We start from the raw sequence: 24,079 nt of genomic DNA, 5'->3' as shown, positions 1-24,079 counted from the left end.
TAGATTCTGCAGCTGATCCTTGTAGAAAGCAGGATTGACACTGCCACCCATCAGCCCTGGGGTATGAGCTCAAGGCTGCTGCATGGGTTGTGTGACCAAATTTCCTGCGGGGAACTCAATCACACAACCACTGCCTGCAGAAAGTAGCAATGCCAGCCATATGCTCAGCACTGGCAAGCATAGGACTGGCAAAGCCTCTTGCACTGTGGCTGCCAAGTATCTGGTAACCACAACTGGTTGTTGGGGCATTTTGCTGTGGAAGAGATTTTGACAGGTGGCCACAACAACCCACCTCTCCGTCATCTGGCATAATGATGCCAAGGTGATTGACAAGTGGGTGGTCACATCCCCCTTTCAAAATTGGCTTGTAAGACTGGAAACTGATATGGATCTGGTCTGTTGGGCCAAAAAGGTTCCCCACTGCCACCTTATAGAATGGAACCAAATAAAACTTGTGGGTAAAAGCAATTAATTTTTCATATGCATTGCAACTTGTGTTCCTGGGAAATCACTAATCCAATAACGTACACATTGGCTGGCTATAAAACAAAAACATTCTGAAATAATTTCAGCTAGTAGAAGGCAACAAGATGCAGAGAAAAAATAGAAAAAGGCTTATGAACAAAAAGAAACAGAAGTCAAGCTTTGAATAATTTGAATAATTTGTGTATTTGGATAAAAAGTGATCCATTTAAATTCTGTTTTGAGGCTTTTATGAAGACTGCTTACAAAACTGAAACTCATAGAAACAAAAAAAGCAAGTTATGTTAGTAAATACTGTTTTCTCTACAACCTTTACACAATAACAGTAAAGCTGAACATTTTACATTGTGCTTTTATTGGAGACTATAGTACATTAGCAGGTTCCATGCTCTCTGAGCCAAACTAGAGGTGATGTTAAATGAGTCTTTGTAGTTCACCAGAACATTTTTAAAAATGCAAAGAGCAGCTATGAGATGGTCACGGCAGCTGATAATTACAGGGATCATAGCAGACAGGAAGGGGGAGTTTAAACAGTCTCCTCCCTTGATGTAGCTGTGACAGAAATAGATCATATGAAGCTATTTGTATTAGGACGAAATCCCCCATTGGCACCAATTTTTTTACCTCTTTGCAATTTGAAAAAAGTCAATAAAGGTTTGGTTTGGGGTTTGCTTGTGTGAGTTTTTTAAAGAAAAAAAAGTTTTAAAATGAACTTGAAATTACCTTCTAACATAGATAACAACATGACCACCATATCCTTCTGAAGATCCATTAATTCTTTCAGTAATTCAATTTGGCTAGAATCCTGTCAACATAAAATACAAGATTCATGGCAGTGTTCTTTTAGCCCAGCAACTATGATCATATTGAGAAAACTATATCTCTGGCTTGGAATTGGGGGCTCACTGATTTCTGATAATACTGTGACAGCTACAGGTCCCTGTGTCACTTTGAACATTCAAGAGTAGCTTTTGGGTGATGGAGAAGGTGGAATGGAAAAGGAGGGGCTGGAAGGTGGAACACAGCGTGTGACTCTTTGGATCAGATCTTTAAAAAAGAAACTCAGTTTTCCCAACAGTAATTGGTTGATTTGAACCAATTGCAAACTATCTATGAATAAACAATAGCTTTGAAATGTGGCTTGAAATAATTAACGTTTTTCAGAATGAAAATCAATCATTTCAATATCACTCAGGATTTGAAAGTAGGTTAGCCAAACCCCGATATGAATGAATCTGGTTAAATATCGTTCTGTTGGTGCAGATGTAACATGGAACTATGTTTAAAGCTGAAGGGGAAACAAAAGGAATTCAAAGTGTAAAAAAGGAGGGTGGGGATAAGATGGCATGTGAGACCCCCTCCAAATTTCTGGTTAAGTGCAGTTTCATGTCTTCAGCAGGGCACACTTGTGTGAGTGAACAATGCTTACACCAGAGGTGGTTAACTCCCACTTAAGAGAGGCCTGAGGTGACTGCCCAAGGAATTTTTCTTGCTGCCAAGATCACACTGATTTTGGTGACAACAAAAGTTGAGGACATACACAGCTGGGATGGGCATTCTGATGAAGATGAAATTTCCCACTCCCTGGTCATCAGATTAATCTTTGGATGAGCAGAAAGGGGATGATACCCACCCCAGCTACTCTACATGGATGCATGTTTATGAAGGTGAATGAAGACCAATCAACTGATGATAAATATTGGTAAGACAAGGGTCCTATTGGCCAATGATGGTTACTTTCAGGAATTGGGATGTCAGCCTGCTTTTGACAGGCTAGCACTCTCCCTGAGAGACCAAGTATGTAGCTTCGGGTACTCCTTGATACTACAAGCTGTGACTATCTTCTTTAATAAAGTTAAAGTAAAATAGTTCTGTAAATTTATAGATAGAGATATTGTACCTGAGAAAGCTTCATCTGCATATGGGCAAATACATGAAGAAAACCAACAACAGCATCCCACAGTCTGCTATGCGCCAGACTCTGCTGGTTACCCGTACATGGTCCCTGAAAAAGAGGTTTTAACAAACAACAAAACTGAAGTTAAAAGGGAAATATAACATAAGCTGCCTCTGGCTGATTACTATCACGACAGTGGGAATGGCTAATGAAAATGTTACACAAATGAAACATCTTTGAGAACAAACTCACATGCTTAGCCCATGGGGTCCCTGTGAAAAATGGCCACCCATTTCAATGGATGGAGACTGGATTAAGTGTAGGGAAGAATCACTTGGACAAGAATATGAACAGAGTTACTGGCCAGGGTGAGAACTTCAATACATAACATGGGCAATAGCCAATGAAATGCTTCCACTAGAGGATTTCTGCTTCCACCACAGAACCTCTCCTCTTCTTTCTCTGCACCCTCCCCAAATTTGTTCTAGAGGGCTGAGAGACACACCCACCCCAAATATATCTAGTGGGAGAGGAGAGGGAGTGGAAGTTATATTATGCAGCCGAAAGTTATTGCTCCAAATGTTCTTTCTTACCACCCACCATACACGCAGACACTTTATACCGTGTTTGTGGGTTGTTTCAAACATTACCTGAATATATTCTGTAAGTGTATTGAAAACCTGCTTTGCAACTTGAATTGCTTTAGAGAAATTACGTTGTCCTTGTTCATCAATAACATCCTTTCCAGAGTAATACCAATAGAAATCACTAATCGATTCCTGAAAGTGGATGAAGAAATATACAAAGTGCATGAATTCACAACTCAGAAACTAGAGACTATTTTTGTATTAGACAACTAACTGAATAAATAATCATTATTAGTGATAACATCACTAAAATTGCATTTGACATATTAAAAAAAGCAAAGTGTTCAGAAAGTCTCCAGAACTATGACACTGACTAATGTCACTTTAAGTTCCAGTTCCCAGAATTCTTCTAGACAATGGAAACTCCATTGCAACTAAAATCAGAGTTTGCATTAGCTTTTTTTCTGGGGCTTGATTCCTTTGCTGCTTTTTGCAGCCTCACATGTTTGGGAAGATGCAAGAGATCATGGATGGGGGCAGGGCAACTAGCTGGCCTTGGCAGAGAGTTGGGGGATCTCAATTTTGATGCACCAGATTTGTCATCATGCTATTTTGAGGGTGTAGAAATTATAGAAGGATGCCACCAGTGTGCATAAGGCAATTAAGCAAGATCATGTTCTTAGACATTTGACTGTTTATAACAATTTTAAAAACAAACAAAAACCAAGGTATTATTTAACTCTGTAGGTACATGTCTTTCCCTCTCTTCTATTTTTATTTAAAAGCATTTATAAACTACAGTACTCAATATTTTTTCAAAAAAAAATTTTAGAGTTGTGAAACAGTACAAAACATAAAAACACTAAAGCAATATAATAAAGCAGAGCTTTAAAAAACCATATAAAAACAATAGTACAGGGGCCACACTTATGGATCACGAAAAGCTAGTACAAAATTATTTCGTGCTTGTTGGCTGGTAAGCAGTGTAGCACAGGAATATTGACCCCCAGCCACCCAGCCACCCATTGGAATTTATTTTTTCATACTCTCTTGGAAGCAGAGAGATTGGAGAGGCTTTTATTTCTTTCCTCCAAGTTCTCTTATACGGTTCTGGTTTGTTGTTGTTTTTTAAAATACATTAAAAGGTTTATAAATACTTTTAAATAACTAAAAAAAGTAGCAATATAAACACTTGATGTTACACAATTTTGCATTTTGATGCAATTCTTTTCAACAAACTAGAGTTCACATGCATTATATTTTACCTGAACTCTCAGTAAATAATCCACAGTAGATATTATAATATTGACAGTTGTATTGTTACCAGTCTGAGTCCTCAAGTAATTCTGAAAATCTTGGAAAGATAGAACAAGATTGAATTAACTTTAGCCCTTGTCTTAAATCCCTTTAAAATCTCCTATCAGAGTATAAAATGCATGTTTTCTAAAGCATATTTCCTGCTGATAATCTGTATTTTCCTTTTCCAAACATTTTAATTATGCTTAATTTTCTAGATTATGCACTATAGTTATTCTTGAGATAGTAGACATTTTTTATATTGTAGGAGAACTGAATTGAATTACAGGGAGGATCAAATTTAGTTTTCTACTTTCTGTCCACTTACGTTGGAGAAGAACATCTCTTGATTACAGTAGTAGTACTGTGCACTAAGTAGTACTACATAGCTATTAGGGAGATTGTCTACCTGGTAAAAAAAGACCTGTGTTATGGACATTTACAATTAGGGGAATGAAAGAATCAACAAAATAAGCAGTGTTGCTCCCCTTATTTTTCCTGTATAACATGTTTCTAGAGATGTCATTTAATTTGTTTTCACAGCTCAACTGTTTAAGAAAATTGGCACTATCAATTTACATAACTATTCTTCCTTCATGCTGTGTTTACTTATTTGGAGCACTATTTGGAAAAATTCATTAAGGCGTTAAGCCTTTTACAGTGAGTACTTCTAGCTGGTTACTCCAACACTGGATGAGTTAATAGCATTATTTAAACAAACCTGAGTTGTGCCCCTCGCAAAGCAACTGGAGGAACCGGAAGAGGTCACAAGTAAATTCATCATCTTGCATCACCTTTTCTCCTGTGGAAAAGCCAGTTGCCAGTAAATATTATGAAAAGTTGCAAAGTAACTCCGAAGCTTCACATATTCATCTGATTGATATAAAAAAAAACTGCATAGATTATAAGTGAATCTAGACTTAAATCATGTTTTCAAAATCAAATATGTCATACTCACTTGCAGGAAAGGTGTATTTATTTATCACATAAGAAAAATATGTATAATTTAGAAATACATTTCTCTCAAAAAAAATGGTAGCATGGGCTTGGCAACATTTTAGAAATTTCTGAACTTTGTATAATAGTTGAAATATAATCTTGGTTTTTTAAGTATGACTAAAAAGAGCTTCTGGAATAGGGCTACCAATTACTGACCCAATGAGGCTCCTGCAGAATTATTCCTCCATTCATTCAATTTGAAACATTTCTATGCTGCCTTCAATTTAAGATTTCCAGGGCAATTTACAGTAAAAAAAAATAAAAAATAAACAAACACAGAAAGGCAGTACATAGAACAATTACAGGATGCATCAAAATTAACCAGAGTTTAAAAGCTTGGGGAAGTAAAATAAAAATAAAAAGGTCTTTGCTTAGCACCCAAAGAACATTACATGCCAGAGTTCTGCATGCAAGTCCTTTCCTAAAGCCATCCACCTCACTTTAGATGGTGAAACCATCCAGAAGGCTTTTGTGTATCAATACTTCAAATCGTGCCCAGAAACACTGACAGCTGTGTTTTGGACTGCCTGGTCTCTGGACGGTTTTCAAAGGCAGCCCCACACACAATGCATTTCTGTAGTCTAACCCAGAGTTTACAAAGCTTGGGTAACTATAGTCATTCATTCTATCCAGGAGAGATTACAAATGGCACACCAGCTTTAGCAGTTCATGCTACTGAGGCCACTTGGACCACTAGCAACAAAGCTGGATCAATGAGTGCTCCTCAAACTGCCAACCTGATCATTTAAACTGGAGTGCAGACCCTTCCAGAACAGACTGAACCACACACCAATAGAATCTCTGGCTTGTTGGAAGTGAGTTTCAGTTTGTTAGCTTTCACCCAGTCCATCTCCTTCATCCAGACAGTGATTCAGCACTTCCAACATCTCACCTGATTCTGATGTAAAAGAAAGAAAATTGAGTATCACTTGCATTTTGTTGCCAATTGACTGTGAAACTCTGATGACATCAATCAGTGGTTCCGTGCAGATGTTGAAAAGCACAGGATTGAATCCTGAAGTATACCACAGCACAAATGCTATGGGGATAAGCACAAGTCTCCTAGCACCACTTTCTGGAATCAAAATAGAACCATCAAAACATGATGGAACAACCACCAAGGCAGCATGAAACCCTGCCCTCGCATCCATCAGCTGACATTGCCAGTGGACTGATGTACAATAGGCATGTTTGGGGGGGAAATGGCCTTGTAGACCAAATTGGACGCCATGGCAGGCCAAGATGAGCCTGCAGATTAGAGGTTCCCCACCCCTGCCATAAATATATGAAATAAAAAAAATTAAAAAATTTATCCAGTAGCACCTTAGAGACCAACTAAATTTGTTCTGGCTATAAGCCTTAGTGTGCATGCACACTTCTTATACCCAGAACAAAAAAATGCTACTGGATAATTTAAAAAATAAATAAATATTTATTTCAACTGCATCAGACCAACACGGCTACCTACCTGAATCTATAAATATATGAAGTTTCAATTTATCAGAAATCTATGTAAATGATTCACAAACAGGGTTTCCATCAGGCTTGTTCAAGAGCAATATTTGATGAGTTCTTAAAACAGGTATCTCAAAGGAAATTTATTTTAAAAGGTGACATTGAGTCATGGAATAAAAATTGTAGGGAGTCAGATCTTAATGAATGAATGGAGAGAATGGGTACAAGCCTTTTTTGAAGGACTGCTCATATTTCTATCCAAGTTTTGACACAGCAGGATAAACTACAATAGAGGAATATGTTGTGCTTATAGAAAAGAAAACTGGCAGTCTCAGCCAGAAGCCTTTAAAAACAATTTTGTATAGCTTGTGTTAAACATTCAGACAATGCAAAATTTTAAAAGTCTCATTGTACATGAACTATTTAGCTAAAATACTGCCATTGCCCATGCTGCATTTAAATGATATTGTTACACATATAGATGACTTCATGTTACTGCCATGGACAATCTGAAATAGAGATGTATTTAAACAAAAGTAATGTCTGGAAGAAATAAAAAGTGGTGTATGTACTCCCTTGAAAGTGCTGAATGCCAGACTACTAATGATCTCTCCATAGTCTTGTTCTCTCCTTGTCACTAATAATTACCTTTTTTGGACTATAACTTCCATCACTCCTCCTGCCTGTGGCAGATGGAGGTTGTAACCTAAAGCATCCAGGGATCACCAGGTTAGGGAAGGCTGATTTTAAACTGTTACACACAAGCATACATATTTCACATTATAAGAGGAGGAAAAAGTGAATTTGTGGTAAAACTGCCATTATAAAGGAAAAGAATAGAGGAACTAATTGAACTAATTGGAAGCAGCCAAGAAACTAGGGAGGTCTTGATGAGCTTCTATCAGCAACACAGAACTACAATTCAGGTAGGAACTAACAGTCCTTTCTTGTGTTGGTGATGAATTTCATCAATGTGGGATGTCTAAAGCTTACCAAATTCAGGTAAGATATATGGCTGCAGGTTATTGGTAAAGGACCTGTTGCGGGACTCTCCTACCAAATGCCACTTAATTCAAAGCATACAAATAAATTTCATTGAGCACAGTGAAGGAACAAGGTGATGCCCAAGTGCTCTTGCTGTTGTTGTTGGTGGTGGTGGTGGTGGCGGCGGCAGCATCTGTCTGCATCAGGAGACAATGGAAGAGTATGCCTTTGGGAGAATTACAGTGTCTGCTGTGGCTTCAGGGCCTGAAACTGGAAGTGGTGCTGGCCGAAGGCAAACAAAGCGATTTCTAATTACTGGGATGGAGCAAGAGATGGAGGTAGGCTTCTTTGAGATCTCTTGAAGTAAAATGTCATCAGGGTGCAGGGTTACCTGTACAAATGATAGTTTCCATTCTGAATTGATTTGGGAGTTTCAGATCAAGTACAACTGTCCAAGAATTTGAGTCCCTCTTCAACACCACAAAGAATATGGAGTAGATGCTGAAGAGACACTCACCTCAAGGGACTGGTTTGATGGCAGCCATGTCTAGGAGGAGCATGAAGGGTAAGAGCCAAACCTGTGGTTCAACACTTGAGGGTGTACTGGACCAGGACTCATGTCCTCCTAAGGAAGACAAATGGCTCTTTTGGCTGGGAAAATTGATGTCCCCCCACACTCTGCTCCTTCTGACAAAGAAGCAACACAGGGCAAGATGGGGAAGGAAGGATAAGAGCAAAGTCATGGAGGAATGAAGGGTGTGGTTCAAAACACAAGCTGATACATATTTTGCGTATGTGTGTGCATATGTTTCTAAGGCACACACGAGGAAGATAAAGAGCAGGGTCAGGAGAGGATTAAAATTTGAGAAGACAAGAACATGGGGGGTGGACTGATGTGGACAGTAAAAGGGAAGGAACAAAGCCTGGACAGTGGTAGCCAAGTCACAGAAATGGAACAGGAACTTAGAAAGGTTAAAAGCACCCCCCCTGGGGACAAATGCCTTGGGGAGAACGTTTTGGGCCGCAGAACGAACATGACCATTTTGATGAAGGCAGAAAAGTGAACTGGACTCTTGGGAGCTGCCTACTTTATTCAAGATTACTTTCCTGCCTTCAACTACAAGTTGGTGCTACATCCCACATTGATCAGCTTCACCAGCAACATGAGAAAGTAACAATCCAGCAAGGCAAGTTTATTTCTTTTCATTCCAAGATTCCAAATCTGGCCCTTGTCATATGTTTATAGATGAAACAGTTCCTGTGGGTTTATCTCACAATAACGTACCTATGAAACAGCCCCTAGGCAGCCCAACTTGCACATTTGTATTTTCTAGAAGAAAGCTGCATTCTTTTGATACTGGCTTACTAAGTCACTTTGTTGACCAATTTAATAACAAGCATTATAAACAAAAAAAATAGATCAGGTTCTCTTAAACAACAGTACATGTTCTTTTCCTTGCTACAGCATGCACTAAATCCACTGTTGCTATGCAGGAAGAGGAGAACATGTGTTGACCGAAAACATTTTGTAATGTGATTCATTCAAGAAGCCATCAGTGATGCTCTGGAACCCAGCAGTTCTTGGAAGAAAGGGGATGGGGCTAAAACTGGGAGGCAATGCAATAGCATAAAGCAGTGCTCCCTCTGCCCCTGTGCATATTTAGGCTGCAACACAATGCCTGTAAATCTCAGTGGCTGTGACGTCTGGGTAACATGCTTATGATCAGACTAGAAAATAAATTTCTACTATACATGTACAATACCTAAAACTTCCCCTACAATGTCTGGGTCGTAAAATTAAGATCTCATACCAAGAGAAAACCAAAAAACAGTAAGAAAGTAAACATCTCAAACATTACCCAAGTATCTTGGACATCAAGTTAACATTATGTGTTAACTATCCTAAAATGTTCAAAGGAGAGGAAATAATGCACTTTCAAGTTTATCATGATTTATGTGAAAATTGTACAGATTATAAGGAGTAAAATGAAAATGTAGTGTAATTTAATGTACAATAATGTAGGCCTTTGGTTTTGAACCTTTTCCCAATAATAACCACAGCAATTAAAACGTAACACATTAAGAAAACGCAACATTGATTACATCACAAAGACAAATTAGATACATATCTGGTAGAGAACCACCAATGTTTTTACCAGTGGGGGGTCCAGTATTAAGAACATGAAGCATGAAGTTGGTCATAGTGAGAGGGGATCAGGAGAAATATATTGTAGAGGAAGGGGCAGTACACAGGAAACAACTGGCATATTTATTTACTATGCTATTTTCTTTTTTCTCTCTAGTGGAAAGAGAGAGTTAGTGGAAAGAGACACCATCAGTTAAAAGATCTCTCTGAAATAATTGTATTAACAAATACCTGCAATAAAAGCTCATAACTTAAACAAGTGAGATATAAAAACTTTGATAAACCAAGAGGATATATTATATACATATACAATTACTCAAAAGAATTAACACATCCCTCAACTTTGAAAAATGTGTTCTTTGAAAAATAGTATATTAGATCTCCATAATTTGAGTATCCATTTTAAGAAACAGCTTTTTGTAGCTTGTTGTGTACCTGGTTGTGTAGTCTACGTTGTTCTGTCTGACAATTATACCAATACCACTGGAGCCCATAAATTTTCAACAGTGTTCATACAGATGACTGCTAGAGGAATTGTGTCTATATAATTTCTCATTTCAAGTTCCCATTTTGATGCTTAGAGATCAATAATGTCTACCTATAGTGCACTGTAGGGTTGGAAAGTCCCCCATCACGAACATAAATGGATCCGTGTGTGTGTGTGTGTGTGTGTGTGTGTGTGTACTTCCCATATGCTCCAGTCCTGCATTCATGTTCCATATCCTCTACCCAACTGAATGAGGAAGTCCATTCATGAAGAACTCTGTATAGTTCAGGACAAAATATTTAAAAATTATAGTATTCCATCAGAAGAGGGTTTTCATCATGTATGTGGCTACTTTTTGAATAAATAAGTTGTTGGAGTCTTTGTCTCTTAGAATCATTCATATTTTAGGGAGATTTTATATAATTATAACTGGTGATTAACAAATGACTTTTTAAAAAGGCACTTTCAGTTTAAAATTGAGCATTCTGAATTTCTCAGTTTCAAAGGAAGAGATTAAAGGAAATTAAGCAAATTGTATGTGAAGTTTCAGTGGAAGAGATTAAAGTAACTATTTAAGGCTGCAGTCTTATACATACTTGCCTTATACACACTTGAACTCAATGGGACTTACTTTTGCATAGATATGCATAGGACTTGATAACTTTTCCATGGAAATAATGGTTTTTCAGTGGTCTTAATCACCATGCCCAAATACTGCATTTGGAGTTGGTTCAATTGTGATTTCAACACATAGGGGTGCATTTATAAGATGTTAACTATTGGAAGAGTAATGGAGGGAATAGTACCTCTTTCCCTGTCAAAACTGATTTCAGCAAACTCACCCTTAGAATTTAGTATCTCTACTGAATAATTGGTTTTGAGCTTTGCCCTGTCCACTAGAGTTCATGACTCAGTGAGGAACATTAGCATCTACAACATTGTAAGCGAAGCCTTATCAGCACAGTAATGATTTTTGTTAGCGTGCATTAATGATGTTTACTTTTACACTCTAAATGTATCTTCTGTCACTAAACGTCCCAAGCAGTATCTGACTAAGTCACACTCAGAGTAGACTCCCTGAAATGGATGGACTTGAGTCATGACTTAATTCATGGATTTCAGTGTGTCTGCACTGAGAGGGACCTCATCAGACATCATCACCCCTTCCTATCCCACCTCCAAACCCAACTCTGGATCCTCCACTGATTTCCTATGATTGCACAGACCAATGCAGCCATAAAGCCACATTAAATACACAACAAAAATGCTACAGGAAGACTACAGCACATGGTGGGTTTTAATATCATATGCACACATTTTGTTTACATCCAACCATCACAAATACTTGGCCCACTAAGAAAATAAGCGCCACCAAATGAAGCAGGAAAAGAAAAAGGAAAACCAAAAAAGCTTGCTGCTCTTACATCTAGTGTGCCAGTTACTGTGCAAATCCTGAGAAAGGGAGGAAAAACAAAGATGTGGGGAAAGTTGGCATACAAACGTAAAGTTTGGAGAATACAACCATAATAATAATAATAATAAGAGCCCACTCTTTTAAATTCCGAGAACAAAAACAAACTACATGATGTTCAGGAGCTGTACAGTGCTGACACAAAGCTAACAACAGGAAAAAGAAAGGCAATTTGTGTGCAATAATTACCACGTTCATGAGTGATGACTGAGGAAGGGAAAGACAGGACATTTATTTTTAAAAAAAGAAAATGAAAAAGAAAAACATGAGAATTTGTTTCAGCAGATTAAAAATATACGTAGCATTGCTTTTAGCAATTCTCAATGAATCAAAAGCATCAAATCAGGGGGGGGAAATCCTTCAAATGAGGAGGCATAAATATATCCTGACATTAGATAACCATTCATTCATGTTAGTTATGTATAAATGCATGCCTTTACAGTTTAAGTAACAGATGTAGAGTTTTAAAAGAAAAATGAACTTATTAAAATGGAAATCCAGGATTTACTGTGAATAATTATAAAAAAATTAAATTATGCCTTCAGTGTCCAAAGCATTCTGAAGAATAACAATGGATCAAGCAAATCTGTATGCAATCTGACTATCTTTACTCATATGAGCTGACTTTACTCAAATGAGTGAAAAATAAATGTGTATTTTCATACCACAATAAAAAAGTGGAGCCCATTTGAGAAAAGAACAGAATTTAAAAGAAGGAGTCCTAATGTGCTTTAATGGTTTTCAGTCAAGTTAATGTGCATGGCTTTTAGCTTGATGAAAACATTTGAATAATAAAGGCTATACAAGTTATAACAGCTGGAGGCAAAATAACTACTGATACATGCAGCATAAAAATATGAGTAAAGAAATTACAAAATGCAACGGTAAATAAACATTCAAGTTTTTCCCCTTTATTTTAATGAATAAAAATATGAGAAGTATTAGCTGAAGTAGGTTATGGAAGAAATACACTGGTAATACAGAGAAAGGATTGGTAGAACAACTAAACATATAGAAAATAATTCAGTGATCCTGGACAGAAACAATAACAATAAAATAGTACAAAGAGACAACAAAGGAAAATTAAGAATGAGCTGATGATAGGGATAGAAGAGGCAAACTGGTTCAAAAGCAAAAGTTCTGATACTTGTATTTTTTAATGAAAAAACCTGAAGAAAAGGATTTCAAAACATTTCCAAGCAAAAATATTTCTGAAGAAGCCACCTTTCTGTGGTGTTATTAATTTTAGACTTTATACATCTAATTGTTACCTGTGGTAAAAATGAAAAAGAAATAAAGAAATAAAATCCCTCAGGAAAGTGGTTTCCTGTCAAAGTTCAATTACACTCTAAATAATTTGCGGATATAATATTTAAATAACTAAAGAATGTGGCTTTAGTATGCAGCGGTCCTTCACTGAATACATTTCAACATGACTTACTTTTTTCAGTGGATTCAAGGGGAAAAGTTACACACAATTTTTCATTAAGATGATAATACCTGATCCTTCTTCTGTTACCATGCCAAGGCCCTCTGCTTTGTTCTGGCGTTCAAAAGCATTTAGGTCAAGAACACTAAAATGAAAAAAAGCAATGCATAGTTCCAGTTTTACCACAGATTACATTATCTTATGTTGTAGTGAAGTAAAATATACTTATGTGAATCGAGTGTTTCTGGCAAAAGCATTGATTTATCACAAAAGAAGCATAGCCTTTAATGGTTTTTTTAAAAGTAAATGTGCCTTGGCTTCAAGAGAATTTTAAGGGCTTAATTATTTCAGAGGAACAAATAAAATATGCTGTGAAACTTGCTTAGGACAAACAACATCCACAGGTAGGCACTTTTTTTGCCAGGCTGATAGGTATTTCGATACTGAATTTGGTTTCTTCATGTCTAACGATAACATAGCATATTTAGTAATGTAAAATAATATAGTCATTTTCTCTTACCTACAAGACTGCATAAGACCAGCAAGGCTCTGAAAGAAGCCTACATCCTTTTTGTCCTTGAGGTAGTCAAGCATTTTCTTCAAACCAAAAAGAGGAAAAAAATGTTGTGTATAGTACTACTACTGCTACTACTACCACTATAATCTCCAGAAGTGCTTGCAAATAGTAAAAGCATTAAAGTACACGGATCCATATAAAACACAGAAGAGACACAACAGAGCAGCAGCAATTTAAAAATAAAAACCAATCGCATTTTTAGAAGAAATTTCTGGATGATTTAAAAGAGAAACTTTAGGGGGGAAAGTGAAGGACTGCATTTCAGTGAGTGAAAATGCAACCCTTGGCATCTCCAGGTAGGCAGAGGCGGCCCCCACTGGGGTACAAAAATCACCCCAAAAATCTCTGTCCGGTTTTCTGTGAGGCTGTGAGTTTAGACAAGCACTGGGAGCTGAGCAGTAGGAGAAATGGCAAGGCAGTATGAAGGTAGATCAATCAAAGAGTGTGCAAGTGAGAATTAGCCAGTTAAACGGCCACAGTAGTGTGGCAAGATGTGGCATCGTATGAAGAATGGAGGCGGCTAGGAGATGGGCCCCCAGCTGTAAATCAGCCAGGCACAAAGCAGGCAGCTGCAGATCAGCATCAATCTCTTTCTCTCCTCCTCCTGCTCCCCCACTACTGAGTTGAATCCCTCCCTCCTTTCCCCTAAAGTCAGAAAAAAAAAATAATGCAATATGCGCCTTTTCAAAGTTCAAAACTTGCAGGCTTCTTGCCAGTTGGGTTGCATGGAGGCAAGTTTACTGGAGCCAAGTGGGAGGGGGCTTAGGCTGCAGTCCTTATCCCGCTTACTTGACTCAGGGCCTTTTACGTTACAACGCTCTTTTTCTTGTCACCACCCACCTGGATTCTGCAGGGCTGGTAGGCAGAAACAGAACTTTTTAATGCTTGGGCAAGCAGTCTTTACAAAATCTGAGAGCTCCAAAATATTTCCTTATTTTTAATTAGTCACAAATGTTAAGCCGTCTTCAAAAAGTGCATCTATTCAAAATAGATACGAGAATACTTGGGTCTGAAATGAAAGAAATAATTAACATTGAGATACCAGCTAAATTACCTGCTGAACAGTAGAATTTCCTCCATTCAAGATGGCAATCCCAAGTTTTAGGGTGGCTGCAACCATTGGACCCATCTCACCTGAAAAGTAAACATTTATTTACAAAACTTCTAAATAATTTGTATGCTGATAAACATACAAACAATTTAAACAGTAAAACGTGAATAATATAAATTATGGTTTTAAATTAAGAGAAATAATAAACACCAATTAGACCATAAAAGTTTGATGCAACACAAATATTTTAAAAAACCAGAGATAGGGCTGGGCAGTTCTCTATCTAAAGGACATTCCAAAGCAATGCTGTCATAGCTGCCCCTCTTATGCATGGCCAGCTGAAAATGTAAACTTTTTTTCAATTACTGGGCTGATAATTTTTTATTTACTTTAGTTAATATAATTCAGTTATATACAGTACCCATGAGGTGATTGTAGAAACTGGCATTGAGTTTTGGAAAATTGGACACCATAGTAGTTGGCCACTGTGGGAACAGGATGGTGGACTAGACAGGCCATTGGCTTGACCCAGCAGGCTTTTCTTATGTTCTTAATCTTTCCTAGTACTTTCCCCAACACATACGGAAGAAATCCACCCCCAGTACTAATGAAATGCAAATGGCAGCTTTGGAGAGACCGTGTTGAGACTATTTTGTCCTTGGAGAAAATGGATTACATACATTTTGGCTGCTCAGCTGTTATAGCCCTGTGGCAGAGGCGGATTTAAGGCAGTGCGACTGGCGCCAAGCCTAGGAGGTGTTGCAGGGCACTACAACTATGATGTAGTGAACTGAGCAGAACAGAAGGCGAGAGGCAGGACAGCACTGAATGTTGGCCTCACACAGGGCGCCACTGAAATTTGAAAGACCAAAGTCTGCCCTGCCTAAGGCTGCTCGGGCATTCTCCTGTGGCTGCTTTTAAGTTAACAAATTAGCTGCAACCAGGCAATTCATGTCACTTTTAATTTTGCCTTCCAACACCTCAGAGAAGCAGAACGACAGGGGTCTCCCTCCTACTTGTATTCCCCAAATCTACACCCAGTCCGAGAGAGTCATGAGCCAGTCATCTCAAGGAAGAGAGTTGGATGCTTGTAGCTGTCACTTTAAGTGAAGAACTTAAATCCTCACTCAATGCCTCTAACTAAGCTCTAAGCTGAGAAGATCGGGAGGCTGCCTGGAGACCACAGACAGAGACAATGCCACCCACCCACCCACCTGCAGGGCTCCTGCCTACACCTTGAAGTCATCACCATGGTTCCCTCTTCTCATTCCATCAGTGGCACCAGAAACAGCTTATGAGGACCAGCATGGGCTGCAGGCTGCCGTAGCCTCATGCGCTGCCTCTCTCTCAGCTCCAGTACTGATATTATTACTGTAAGTGAAGGTCGGCCCTATTTTTGACACCTATGTCTCCTTCTGGCTCAAGAGAAGACCTCCCACACCTTTGTACACATACACATTTCTGGCCAGGAATATTTGGGAACAGAAAACAAATGTTGACCTCTCTGATAGGAGCAAGATGGAACAGAACATTAAATTAAAATCTTCAAGAGATATAGCATATACAATTTTAAAGCCTTTACCTTTACTGGCACTAATTGTCTGAAGGACCATTTCAGCAGCTCCTCGATCATGCAGTCTTGCTTGCTGGTACAGGAGCTTTTGCTTTTCCATTTCTTTTTCCTAAACATAAATCCCAGCCATTTAACTTAAGTTCACATTGTACCTTTTAAGTAGGTATGAGCTCTATAGCAACTTTAGTCTAATACAGTATATGCAATACTGTATATCCAACATCTCTTTTACAGACTTCCGATCTCCTTGCTCTTTTTTTCGTATGGTAGAAATTTAGTGCCAGGTTTTTCAGTGAAGAATTGTCTCAGCTGGAAATAATTAGGCTAGAATTCATATACCTGAGTTTGTATATTGTCTTGTCACAAAAATGTTGTTTTGTACTATTCTGGTGCTGCAATTTTCACACTATGTTAAAATATTATCTAGTTTTAGTCTCTTATTAAAGTTCAGTTCATCTCTCTTACAATTCAAACTCACGCAATATGATAAAAGAATATGTTATATATTCAGTGACTATTTTAGAAGATGCATAATTTAGGGAGATGTGTCAATTTCAAGTAAGGTGACATAAGAGGGTAAGCTTTGGTTCACCTTTAAATTTTACTATTTTGATGTGCTATAGATGGATGGGCATTGACTGATCTTTACTTTGAATAAATCTCAAACTCTAAAAAGGATAATAACTCAAAAGCAAGAAGGCAGAGCTAAATCTAGATAGCTTTTAGCTTTCAGCTTTCATGTAATAAATGGGAGAATGCTGGAAAATTTTGAATTATAGTGAAAAGTTGAAGTTGCATAGAGCCCTATAACTGGGAATCCATCCAAAGGTCCAGGTTAATGGAGCATGACACTATTAAGTCATATAACATCAAAAACCACCACATTATGTAGGACCTAAAAGCAGTTGCAGCAGATGTAGTCAGTTTTGCTACCATAAACAAAAGCAAAAAGAAAGAAAAAAAGTAGACACTGGAAGACAGAAGAGGCTTAAACAATTTAAAGCTCTGGATATATTCAACATCAAAAATCTAAATATTTAGGTGGGGGAGAAAATGTATTTAATAACAGTTAAAGGGGGAAATCCTTAACTCAAAAGTTCTAATTTTATGCACACTTGATCGGGAATGAACAACAGTAAACTTTATTTTCAACTAAACACGATGATGAATGGACTGTGTCAGTTATTTTGTTACCAGAGAATTCTTACATTTGCTGCTGCTGCTCTGTAATCATAATGTGAAAATAAAATGCATAACTATATTATTCTCTTCTTATGGCTGAAACCTCTCAAGCGTTATAAGAAATCTAAATAAAGCACAGATTAGGAAAAGTGGAATATATGGCAGCGCTGCATCCCACTGCGGCCACTGGAGTTTGAAAAGTTTGCATTTTTGTTTAAACCTCTTCCTATGAGGGGGAAAACAAAAACAAAGACACACACAACCAAGACATGACAACGACACTGTTTCAATGAAGCTGCAATACAATATTTTGACTCAAAAGTCTTCTGAATATTTTTTCTACATTCCTTTTTTTAGACCCAACCATCTTTTTCTTTCCATTCCACAGAAAAAAATCACTTATCCATTTTTGCCATCATTTTAGAAACAATAACAACAACAACATATTAGCATGAGGGCTCTCTCCTTTCAGCTGAAGGAGAGTTGAGTGGCAGTAATTTTGAATTATTTCACCAGGAAAGTCATTTCCAATAGCAAGTGGTAGCAGCGAGAACAAAATCCAAAAAGTTATTAGATATCACTATCTAATTTTTCCCTTTAAAGAGCAATTGAGCCTACACAAATCCATTTTATTTGTGAAGAGGCAGGAAAATAAATCAGCTTGGAAAGAGGGTGGGGGGGGGCGACAATTCAGAACACAAAAAGAAAGTGATTTGAAGAAAAGAAACATTATTGCATACTTTAACACAGAACACAAATATACAGCTATGTGACATATGTAATACAATCTTGTTCCTGCTGAATGTCCCACTTGAAACAATACTATTAAATGTGTCATTATAGATTAATTTCACAAGTAGTTATGTGTATAACGGCTCAACAGTTAGTAAGTTGCACATGTTCTGGAGAGATGCATGCAAGATCACTGAGAGGGTGAGGTATGGGGCGGCAGCAGCCCCAGACTCCCAACTTCCATTAAAATAAGTTCATCTCCAGCTGCTTTAGAACAAAAGCTTTAAAACAAAATGTGAAAGCACCGTTTGAAGCAATTACTTTGTGATATATGAGCCTTTTCTCACTTTCATTGTTTTAAACCAATGAATATAGTAGAGGTTTTTTTTAATTTATCCATAATAGTAAATAGTGAAGTTATGATTCAGACCCACGGCAAAGTGAACCACATTTACGTAAGATGTTAATAGTCAAGAAATTCCAGAAGAATTTATTTCAGAATCCCAGATTGTTTACGTCACAGGTACTATGCTAAAAGTAATGTGTTAGGAATGAAATTTTTTCCTTTCACCTACAAGCAGATGAAATGACTGAAACTTTAAGACAGTGGCAACCCTATCACTGAGATCGCTGGATCATCTGAATTTTTTGGCTCCACAAAACCCCTCCATTTTGGGTCGCTTACCATGGTAGTGGTAGTGACTTCTCTCTCTCTCTCTCTCTCTCTCTCTCTCTCTCTCTCTCTCTCACACACACACACACACACACACACACACATACACACACACCGTTCCACTATTTTTCCTCTACAGAATGCCATCAGAATGTGTCTAGTGTGTCCATGAATCACTGCAGAGGCATTCTGAGGAGGAAAGAGGGTAGCAACTAGACTTCTGCTTCTTCCACCAAAGCCAGTGCTAGCAGCCCTTAAACAGTTTTTAAAGGACAGAGAGAAGCCACTACCAACATGGGAATTGCAGTGGCAAATCTGAAGGGACCCAGTTTCAGCTGAGACCCAGAAAAACCAAGATCTCACATCCCAGAGCCCACTAAGTAAAGCAGAGGGCTTAAAGGCTCTTTCTGCAAACAGTTTTCTTGCAGCAGAAAGCATACCCTCCACCTTACATACCGTCTGCATAATCTTCTCAGAGCCATCTCATGAGATCTCAGACAGCCCCCAGCTTATGAGATCTTGGACAGCAAAGGTGGTTCAGGAGTTCTGATTTTGTGCAAAGAACATAACCCTTGCATAAGTTGAGGGTGCACTGTATTACAGATATGGAATACTCTAGATAAGCACAGTAACTTGGAAAATATGCTATGATGTTTTGCCCAGGGAAACAAGTATTGAAAGCAAATGGTTTGTGGCAATTGTCAAGTAATAAATAGAGTGTATCATGCAAATAAATGTTGTTATATTTCTTTACAGCCTAATAATTCTGCAGTTGCACTCAGCTGAATTAAAAATGATCTATCTAAACTGACATGCACACAAAAACATATTGCAGCTGTTTCGTGAAGTCTCAAGCAACTGTAAACAGAACAATGTATCAGCACCACAGTGAATCAATCAGGGTTGTGCAAAGGCCTGCACCAATGGAAAAACTTGTGGTTTCTTTTCTAATACAATACTCTTCCACTAGAAAAAACGACTTCAAAAAAGGACTATCACAGGCAAGTGAAAAGCTATTGTTGGATCCTAGCCACAGAATATTAAAAGAATTTGTTAGATGCACATAAAAGCGATAATGGGAAATTATTGAAGTATTGTAGTATTGTATGTGAAATGAAGGGACATCAAAGAAGAGCTAGTTGAACCACCCTCAAGTATTAATGTGGTGTTATCGTTTGGGCGGAGGGGGCCCTAAACCCTAGACATTAATAAATGGCAGGATTTTGGCTATTTGGAGTATTGAAGGTAAGACTGCAGGCCAGTAGAAAAATACAGGGTAAATTTCCTTTCCAAGCCAATGCCTCACCTGGGATAGAGGTGTTAATATGAGGAATTCTTGGGCCTGGGAAGACAACGGTTGCCAAGGTAATACGGGGTGTGAGAGGGGTGATGGGGAAAGTGTGTCTTCAGCAAGGTGTGCTGGGAAGAAGGGAGAACATAGAGAGATCCACCTTGGGCAGGCTGGCTGAAGGCAAGCTGGGCGAGATGCCTTGGACTCCAGTGCTGGAATCCTGTGGGGAACAACTCCCTCTTGAGACAATGCTGTAAAATACTGTGGAGTTTGGAGTTTACAAGGTTAAAACTCCTTGGTGTCCTGTATCTGGGAGGAGCCTGACGCAGGGCCTTACGTCACAGGCTTTGTCTGTGTCCTCTGTGAGAGTTGGTTTCACTTTAGACTGAGAGACGCTGCAAAGGAAGCTGCGTGTGCTTTTAGCACGGGAAAGATGCCGGAAAGCTCCGATGGAATGAGACTGATTTATGGCTTGTAAATAAACACTTTTAGAGATAGCAACGATCTGTCTATGGACTTGATTTATCCCTCTATCTCACACGGACGGCAGGACTGCTGCGACTCTGTTTTCCTGCCCAGGTCAGCCCCAAGCAGAACTACGCAGGGAAGCACTGACTGGACGGCAGGATTTAATGGCCAAAAATACCAACTCCATCTAAACTCAGGAGTAACAATGTGAATAAACCATATTTCTTACAGCTACGACAGCCTCCACCACGTCTTCAAATCTCCAAAGAAGCAGAGATCCTAGCTGAGGGTCAAGACCCCTGGAATCCCATGCATGGCTTGGCAGGGACAATATAACAATATAATGTGGCAGTAATTGGTAGGATATGACTATATATAAATTAGTAATCCTATGCAAAATAACCTAGCATAAAGCAAGACAGTGTAAATTAAGCCAACAGAGTTGTACCAGATTCACACACCATTCAGTAGTGAGGCTGCTGGTGCTCTGCCTAAGCCTAGCAGAGGGAAAGCAAGCCCTTAAAATAGTGTTCTATGCTGGGTTGACAGGTCACATGACAGAACTGAAGAGTCCACAACTGTTAGCTTCAGTATTGCTATAGCCGTGAATGCTCCCAGAGCATCAATTGATCCAAGTGGAGTGTTTCAATATGTGCGTTATGTGGAACAAGGTTGCTGTTACGTGGTATGAGCCTTATAAAAAACACCTGAGGAATTCATCTCCCTATGGTGATGACAATAGAGGATGTGCTACCCATTTGTTGCAACTGTCTCCTCTTGAAAGAGATTATTAAAAGAAATAAGCTCGTCCATATTCACACAGGAGTATGAATGAAAATGCTTCAAGGTTTGAGTTAAAGAGACTTAGCCATTTAGTGGGATTGTTGATCAGTCAGCATTTACTTTAAATGCTTTAAAACCCTCTATCTCACAAAATTTGTATAACAATGAGATGCCAACCAAGAGAAGTGAATAGAGCAATCCTGAATTACAGCTATGGTTTATCATTTACTATCCAATCCTTTGAAATGGACATAACAACCAATACCTTAGGTTCTTTAGTATAGGATGAAAAGAATTAGTGAGGTTAATTTTCCTAACCTATTGAGGATAAATATGAAGAATGTATTATATGCGGACAGGATTAGAGGCAAAAAGACTAATCATGACTAATACAAAGGGTGACTTCAAATATTGAAACATCTGTCAGATAAAGGGACTGTCAATGCCGAAGACTGATGAGTTCAATAGAAATGGCAGTATCTCTTTGAACAGTGCTTCTGATAATATGTTGACAGTTCATTAACATCACTGTCATTTGTCAAGTACTAGGAGACTTGTACAACGTGGGTGGCACTGTGGGTTAAACCACAGAGCCTAGGGCTTGCCAACCAGAAGGTCGGCGGTTCGAATCCCTGCAACGGGGTGAGCTCCCGTTGCTCGGTCCCTGCTCCTGCAAACCTAGCAGTTCGAAAGCACGTCAAAGTGAAAGTAGATAAATAGATACCACTCTGGTGGGAAGGTAAATGGCTTTTCCATGCACTGCTCTGGTTTGCCAGAAGCGGCTTAGTCATGCTGGCTACATGACCCGGAAGCTGTACGCTGGCTCCCTTGGCCAATAAAGCGAGATGAGTGCCGCAACACCAGAGTCGTCCGCAACTGGACCTAATGGTCAGGGGTCCCCTTGACCTTTACCTTTAGGAGACAGCAGTTTGCATGGCTTACATTGAGTTAGTATATGACTACAGGATATTTCTCACTTTGGCTTGTTTGCTGGCATGGAACAAGAATGGGTTCTCGTCCAAAAGTCTTCTTTTATTAGAAATATAAAATTTGAAGTCAAACTTTTTAAAAAGTCTGCCACTATTTATAAAGTAAAATTAAACATTTTATAATCAGTGTTTGACAAGACTCTGTATTTCATTGTTTACCCTAGTATATTCGTTCATCGACTATGGCACAGTACACCAGGGTAAATAGTAACATAAGGTCGTTATATAGCAAATTATCAGTATATTCTCTGACACACATGATGCCAAGTAATATTTTAATCCCAATAAACAACCAAATAGACGGCTATCAATTAGAAATGGAAATATTCTCTTATTGATCAGTCTCTGTTCAGCTTTCACAATCATAAATTGCACTGTGGTCAAGAGTACTTAGTCCACAAACTATATTTTGAAGATGACAGAAAATAAATGAAAAGTTGCTTCATTTGACATGGGGTTTTTTGTATGGCATACCTAATATAGTTTATTATTCTAATTCTTACAATAGAAATTGTAGAAAGCATTGAATTTGTTTTAAAAAAAAGAGCATGTGTCACTCTTGGAACTGAAAAGATTCAGTAATGTATGAAAGCATCCTTAGAGAGCTTGTCCAAGATGTTGGGTCTAACAAAACTAAATACCACAAAATTAGACCCACATAAATACACACACATTATTTTACCTTGCTGCGTTGGGATCCTGTGACCTTAGGGAAAGGCGAGGATAAGAAGTGAAATAGCAATAAGAAAAAAGTGTCCAAAGTACTCCAATGATAACTGATCAACCAAATATATATTTCATAAAAGAACTATCCCTTGCTTCCACGTCTCTGCAGGCAACTTAAAACAGAAAAACTAAAACAAGGAAGAAAAGTCTGAATCTACTTTATGCAGTTATTCAGTTAGTCCTTTTCCTCTATACAACAACTTTTCTTTTCAAAATTAGAATGAGATATTAAAATTTTCCTAACAATAGCATTAATGACTTCCAAATGTGCACAGTGACAGATACAAAAGCTGATTAATCTATTTTTTCCCTTTTCTTGGTCACTGGCAGTTTCTTTAATTCAACCATAATTCTGCTGGATGCATCTTGCTAGAATACTCTAGAAAGATATTATGCAAAAAGTACTTTAAAATATGTGAAATTTTTACTAAGATTTATCACAGACATATAAAAGACTGAAATAAACTAGTTAACAAAAACAAACAAATGTAGTTCATGGACAACAATGATTAGTAATAGTGAACAAGGATGATGGGAGAAGACAGGGAGAGGGAGACGATAAAAAACAACAGTTCTACATCAAAACAATATTTAATGTGTTTTTCACAGCCTCTGTGAACTATTTCTATTTTACTGCTGGAGAAAGAGGAACACAAAAAGCTTTTCTCCTACATTTCCCTAAAAAATCTAACAGTGCATGAATCATCACATGTAATCACTTTCTGATAGTGGTCAGCATTTATTTATTTTTAAGTATATGTCCACCATATCCATTGGGCAACATTCCAAGTGCTGCTTGC

The 24,079-nt window shown here is 38.1% G+C and overlaps 1 protein-coding gene across 18 annotated transcripts in view; it reads right to left on the bottom strand.

Moving 5' to 3' along the window:
* RYR2 (ryanodine receptor 2) overlaps positions 1 to 24,079 on the bottom strand; it is a 246,048-nt gene that overhangs the window by 21,083 nt on the left and 200,886 nt on the right. For 14 of the 18 annotated variants that reach the window (XM_081187964.1, XM_081187974.1, XM_081187976.1 and 11 more), the window contains 10 exons: positions 23,236 to 23,259; positions 16,445 to 16,544; positions 14,866 to 14,945; positions 13,755 to 13,831; positions 13,306 to 13,379; positions 4,985 to 5,065; positions 4,233 to 4,321; positions 3,031 to 3,159; positions 2,384 to 2,488; positions 1,207 to 1,288 (listed from right to left, as the gene is read on the bottom strand). In XM_081187964.1, coding sequence (XP_081044090.1) covers positions 1,207 to 1,288; positions 2,384 to 2,488; positions 3,031 to 3,159; positions 4,233 to 4,321; positions 4,985 to 5,065; positions 13,306 to 13,379; positions 13,755 to 13,831; positions 14,866 to 14,945; positions 16,445 to 16,544; positions 23,236 to 23,259 — 841 coding nt within the window. The remainder of the gene's footprint in view (positions 1 to 1,206; positions 1,289 to 2,383; positions 2,489 to 3,030; positions 3,160 to 4,232; positions 4,322 to 4,984; positions 5,066 to 13,305; positions 13,380 to 13,754; positions 13,832 to 14,865; positions 14,946 to 16,444; positions 16,545 to 23,235; positions 23,260 to 24,079) is intronic. The other 4 variants (XM_081187977.1, XM_081187972.1, XM_081187971.1 and 1 more) reach the window with 1 other exon arrangement.

This window comes from Podarcis bocagei, assembly GCF_964188305.1.
Source record: "Podarcis bocagei genome assembly, chromosome: 3".
Taxonomy (NCBI): domain Eukaryota; kingdom Metazoa; phylum Chordata; class Lepidosauria; order Squamata; family Lacertidae; genus Podarcis; species Podarcis bocagei.
This window is presented reverse-complemented; position numbering and strand designations above follow the sequence as displayed.